A 6631-nucleotide genomic window follows, 5' to 3' on the forward strand; every position below is an offset into this window, starting at 1 on the left:
CGAAAAACATACAAGGTAATGGCAACCTGTAGAGCTCTCCTGCAATAAGTCACACTATTGTCACCACTTTGAAAATTAGCATATTAAAAAAAATTAGATATTCAGAGACTGAGACTTTTTTGCATTAAAGAGGTGATAACTGTTAGCTGTAGAAATATTCTGAAGTAACTCTGTCACACCAGAAATACCCTAGTACAATTAAAGCCCTGGACAAGAGCTCTCATCACATCTTCCCAGGACAAATCACAATCCTTGTATACCCTGCTTTCTTCTCTACAGAACTAATAGGGAAACTTAGACCATCCTTTGTGCTATCTACTTAGACTTTAAGATCTTCAAAATATACTTCCTTATCAAATATTTTCCAGTGCCTAATACAATAGACTTCAAATTTCTGTTAGGGCATTTAGAAGCCTCTATAATACAGATAATAAAACTACTTTCCATGTCATTGCCTACAGTATTAAAAAAATAATTCAAGGATTTGGATGGATGATTTCCTACCCCACAAAAATCAAACAAGCATGGAGGAGAATAAAAAGGTACAGACAGGTCTGCAAATCTTTCAAATGCTTGATCATTTCATTTTGAATATCAAGATGGTAAGTCTTCTGCCTGCAGGAGGAAAAGAAGCTGTACATATGTTTCAGAAACTCAGATGCAACTTGAAACAGGCAACTCTGCTTTAGAGATATAACGCAGCCGGAGAAGGGCACTGTGCAAGGACACTTCAAGTTACCTATTTTACCTTGGAAATATCAACAGTAGTCAAATTTTCAAAACAAGTAAAAAACGTGTGTGCACATCTTTGAACAATCTGGGGGCTGACTTTCAGAAGTACCAAAAGGTTGTGGTTTCAAACAGGTCTGAAGGGCTGGCAGATCAGCAGGTCTCCAGGGAACACTTGTGGGCAACAGACAAATGACCAGGCAGCCTCAAGGGGCCGGAATTTATGCTGTAGCTGCATCTGTGCTTGATTATCACTAACAGCCAGGATTTATGATTACCTGGGATCAGTCAAAGGCAGGTCCTCAGGACTAGACCCATAAAGGGCTTTAAGAACACACTATCAGGAATTTGCCTTGTACAAGTGTCTAAGCCAGCTGTCCCAACAACTGAGCCATCACACTGTGCAATTCAATCCATTTGCTCATAGCTGCCAATGTACACAGAGGCTCCCGACTCAGAGAGGAAATATGAGCAAAATGCTACAGGTAGATATTGATAGGAGATGCTCCAAATGTATGTTGTATATGACAATTTCCAGTCACCTGCTCTCTGGAGTGAAACATATAGGCATTAATTAGGTCTTTAAGCTTTCTATACAATACCCAGGATTTTTAGGAACTCAAGACAGTTTCGGGAGACATTTTGAGGACAAATATACACATTAAATCCCAAACTTTTCCAGGAAAATAGGCACATAAATCCTTCTGTATTCAGGAATCAAAATCCTAAGTAGCCTCTTGGTATTAAATCCTAAGATACACAGTCTGAGGATAGAGCAGGCACTGCCTAGGGCAGCTGTGGTTTTAGTTCTTTTCTCTGAAAGGATTCAAAATAATTTTCACAAGAATGCCTTTACGAACCAGAAACTATTTTGATCAAGGCACCCTCAAACTTGCAATTAATCATAGAGTGTCCTGAGCTGGAAGGGACCCACAAGGATCATCGAGTGCAACTCCCCGTCCCTGCATAGGACAACCCCAAAATTCACACGGTGTGTCTGAGGGTGTTGTCCAATTGCTCCTTGAACACTGTCAGGCTTGGGGCTGTGACAACTCCCTGGAGAGCCTGTTCCAGTGCTCTACCACCCTCTGCGTGAAGAACCATTTCCTCATATCCAACCTAAACCTCCCCTGGCACATCTTCCTGACATTCCAATTAAGACTAGATTAAGCTAGAAAGAAAGAATAACCATGACTGTAGCTCATGGGCTAGGTACTTTCAAAACTTAAGTCCTGGATTCTGCTGTCTACCCTAAAGGCTTCACAAAAAGTGCCCTCAGAACAGAAATCAGGACTCGCAAACAAGTTTCTTACCCAGTAGACTGCAGAGTCTCTCTTGCTCTTATGCTTTAAGAGATTAGCTGAGCCAGAGAAAGAGAACTAAACCACACTAAACCACCTTCACTGCAATACACTGGTAACACTTCTACTTCCTAGAAGAGGTGAGGTGTAGAACTGAATTCCTTTTCCTACCACTCCTAGCACACACATAGCAGAAGGAATTCAACATTTACCCCCTACATGCTAAAGTTTTCTTGGAACCACTCGACAGCTGTATAAAAAGGCAGCAGGCTACTTTTCTCTGGTTTGGAAAGAAGAAACTAGAGCAGGTTTGATGGACTGAGCCCACCAGAAGATGTAACACAAAAGCTGGCTTAGCTTGTATTTCTCATCTGAATCAGGCACTGAACTACTTGGTCCTGCCAACACAGTTGTCATATTTGGTACTTGATTGGACAGGAGCACAAGGATTGACTTTTGTGAACTTGTGTTTAAATATCTAAATTTGCATGTAAGAAAAAAAAAAAAATCAGAATTGTCCCAAAGTTGCAGCCACTTCTGAAACTCCAGCAGTAACTTTGTGTTCCAGTGCCCAGTTCAAAAATAATTAATTTATTAACTTGCCTTAATAAAACCATAACAATACTTCCTGATCTCAGTTAATCTGCAATAAAAAGCGGGTGATTGCCAAGTACTCTGATGTTGTTTTCTACGAAAGGTATGGCCATGACTCTGCAAAACTCCAAGAACATAAGCAACTGTTAGAAAGACAAAAGTGAAGCTTCACAATGAATATGAAGTTAAGTATATCACCATCTGACTGCTGCTGCATACAACTCTATTACCTTTAAACAAGACAAAAAGTTGCCAGTGCATAGATAAATGTCTTGCATGTGGTTGGGAACAAAAGGGATCAACTCTGAAAATGTAATAAGGAAAATAAAACACAAAAGAAAGCCTGAAACCGCAAATGCTAGATATTTAGTGTTTTATAAGTGTCATCCCAGTGGAAGATCTCAAACCACTTGTCTTCACACCTCATTCCTTAACCACCAAAACTCAGTGTCTAAACAACAATTGTTTAAATTCTAGGATGAAAGTTGATTTTTAATGTTCTTTCATGACAGTCCCTACCAATTCTCTTTTTTTGCCCCACCAGTGTCATTAATGCTTGAAATCTAACACAAATATAACATTTTTCCTAAGATACTACTCCTTGTTTACACATGACAGTTTCTAATTTTTTTTGACATAAAGAATTAAGAAAAAATGTACAAACAACACTGAAACATGTCTAAATGATTCACTCATAAGCAAAGAGAGCCATTCTGACTCCAACACATTTAAGCCTATCCCTCCAGCCCAAACAGGACACATTATGAAGCAATAAAACCAACGGGTTTATAGACCTCAGTATCAAAACGCTGATAACAACTCATGCAATATTAAATAATGAAATTACATTTATCAGCAATATTTCCTGAATAATAACAACTAATACTTCACTGTCACTTCTCCTAATGTGACCTTCAACTTATTGCACTATGTTCAGATTGGTACTTCACACATAATTGCACAGAAGCCTCCTATAAAAGTTACTTCACTGAAGCATTCTGCAATGTTGTACTTGAAAACAACTACTTCATCATCATAGGAAAAAAGTAGTTTTTTTCCATACACACCTTTTCAGTCTGTATTTTTTTACAAAGAAAGAATTGACTACTTATTTCAGATATAAAGCTTTCGAGCTCTGTCTCTCATGTTTTCACAGACGTAAAGCATGCATTAAAATGTAGGCATATCCTGGAGTGTTTTACTAAATACAATCAGTATCAGAAACAATTGATGTGTGTAAATTCAGTTAAAACACTAACAGAATACTTGGACATCTTAGAAAACCTTGTTCCAATCTCACTCATTAATCACTACATTGTGGATGTTTCCAGTTGAGTGGACTGGTCTCGTTACTGATATGTAGTAAATGCTTCTGACTTTGTAAAGCTCATCACAAATATTATGCCTTGAAGTGTTGTGAAATTCTTGATGAATCTTTGCTCTGTGATAACTTATTTTTTAATAATCTTTAGCATTGATCCTGATCAACTTTTGATGAGACAGAAACTGATGAAGTCCTTGAAGACCAAAGGGATACATTTTAAAACAAGCTAACATGTTTCATTACTAAATAACGTATGTGTTTTAAATCCTATTTATTTGTTTTTAAGAGAAAGACATCCTTGCTGCCAATTTGGATGTAATACATTTTCTTATCTTGTAAATTTCACTTTGTGACTTTTTCAAATATTTCATTTAATGTTTGTGAAGAAACAAAGACATTCACAGTGTATGTGGTAAAATGCAACTAAGCAGAGATGCTGTCATTCACAGAAACAACACTTCCAAGGTATCAGAACCATATTAGGCACCTTAGAGCTGTACACATAGAATTTTGGCTGTTCTTGCCCAGTGAACTGAATGTTTACATTAATAGCCTGATTTTTCTATGAAACAATGCTACTATAAAGTTTTGTAAATAAATTACTCTAGTCAATATTAATCATAAACACCTCTTGAACTTTATATACTTATTATCAATTCAGTTACAGTCAAACAGATGGTACAATATAATGTATCATGTATGATAAGCATGATTCAAATGTCATTTAAATGACTCAAAAGTCTTTGATTTTAAGAGAGTCTTTGATTTTAAAAGACCAGGTCAAGACCAAGGATGGTTAATTACGCACTTAACGAGCATGAATCAGAAGTATATTTCCTTTATCTTACTTTTTTTTTCTTGACACCTTCAGGATCACAGGCTCTAGGAGAGCACTACTCTGACAGAAGCTTTACAAATAAATAAAATAAAAAAGAACACGTGGTTCCTCAAGCAATGAAGTTAACATGAAGACTTATTTACTACAGATGTGTATTCTATACTTGACAGGAACACTGACTGAAGCTGCTTCTGTGTAGAACTTGTGAAGACTTACACTCCCATCACCCACACACCCTGGCTCTAACAGCATTTGAGAGCAGGTACAGCTTCCTTCCCACCGCAGCACCACTGGAGGACACCTCTAGGATCCCCACCTTTACCTGTAAAACTTTAGGAACTGGTTGCATTTAGCACCCTTGCCCACTATCACATCCGGCTAAAATGAGCCAAAGTCAGGGAGGTAGGCAGGCACAGTAATTCATGCAGACCCACTCCCTTAAGAAGCTTTAAAGAAAGGTCCAAGCCAACCTACTGAAAAGGAAAGCTATCCCAAAAGGATTAAAAAGTGAGTTAAGAGCCCTCAGTTGCTCAGGCAGAGACCTCATGCCAATGTTATGGTTTTACATCACCTGTTCCCCTTTCAGTCATCATGTTCGTGTCTTACACAAGATTTCCTCCCTCCCCTCCCTGCCATGTGAAAGACCCTCAAGTAACAAGAGGAGGAACCAGAACCCTGGCAAAAGTGGTGGCATGAAGGCCCAAGCCAGGAAGATTGTTTGCTCTTTCCAGTTGGCAGTGTCATTTCTAGCAATGTCATGTAAAACATGTTCAGTCTTCTATATTGTCTTATAAAGTATGTTGTGCCCAGGCGTTGGTATTGGCTCCTTCTCTTTTTATTTGAAGATGTAAAAAAGAAGAGGTGCCAAGGACTTGGCTTGTAAAAGAACACTTTAAAGGCTTACAGGGAACTGCTTTCACTACAATCTTGTGTTACACTCACACACTGAACAAATGCTAACACCTGAAAAGCCAAACAGAAGGAATCTTTGCTCTGAGAGCATTTCCCTTCCGCTCTCCCCACCTCACCACATTCTCACAGTTTACAGTGAAATAACAGATCAACTAGTTGAGCAATTTACCAAAGGTTGCTCAAATTATGCCATAAATTCATGTGTCTAGGTCCAGCGAGGGTTTATGACACCTGACAGACAAAGCCCATTCCTGGTGCTAACACCCCAGCAACAACAACAAAAAAAAAGAGAGATCCCGTCATTCGCAACAAGTGAGACCGCTCTCCCCCCAGACCCTTTCAGAGCTAACTAGGGAACAGGGGGAGAGAGGAGCCCCACCCTCAGGCCCCGCACCGCCGCTGCCCGCCCCTGCCCGTTGTCTCGGGCCGCACGTGTCCCGCCGTGCTAGGGCTCCTACCTGAAGAAAAGTTTGGAGAAGATGTTCGCCTTCTCCAGGGGGGATCTCTGCATGGTGCCCGGAGCTGAGGTGTGGTACGATGTGGTGTGGTGCGGTGCAGTGCAGTGCGCAGGGGACCGGCGGCAGCCACGAATCGCTGTCGCCTCACTCGCCCGCTCCGCTCCTGCGGCTCTCCCACCTTATCCGCTGGGCCGGCTCTGATGTCACCGCTTGCCTCTTGCCCCTGCCCCTCTCCCCGCCTCTGCTTTGCCCAGGTTCAAAAGCGAGGGGGGCTGGGGCCCCGGCCCGCGCGCTGCCTGCTCCGCCGCCTCCCCGCCGCACCCGGCACCGCGCACCGGGCGCGCCCTGCGGCGCCCCCCCCCGCCGCGGCCGTCCGCGCCCTCTCCTCCCCGGCCGGCCTCTTCCCCCGGCTCCCCGCCGGCTCGCGGCTAGCCCGTTGCGTTCTGCTGCTGACTCCGCTTCGCGAGTCACCCAG

The 6631-nt window shown here is 41.6% G+C and overlaps 1 protein-coding gene across 2 annotated transcripts in view; it reads right to left on the reverse strand.

Moving 5' to 3' along the window:
• Positions 1–6358, reverse strand: part of CFTR (CF transmembrane conductance regulator) — an 86004-nt gene extending 79646 nt beyond the window's left edge. For both annotated transcript variants that reach the window (XM_082062126.1, XM_082062127.1), the window contains exon 1: positions 6157–6358. In XM_082062126.1, coding sequence (XP_081918252.1) covers positions 6157–6209 — 53 coding nt within the window. In that variant the 5' untranslated portion in view covers positions 6210–6358. The remainder of the gene's footprint in view (positions 1–6156) is intronic.
• Positions 6359–6631: the final 273 nt, after the last annotated feature.

This window comes from Streptopelia decaocto (genome assembly GCF_964273445.1).
Source record: "Streptopelia decaocto genome assembly, chromosome: 1".
NCBI classification, from domain to species: Eukaryota; Metazoa; Chordata; class Aves; order Columbiformes; family Columbidae; genus Streptopelia; species Streptopelia decaocto.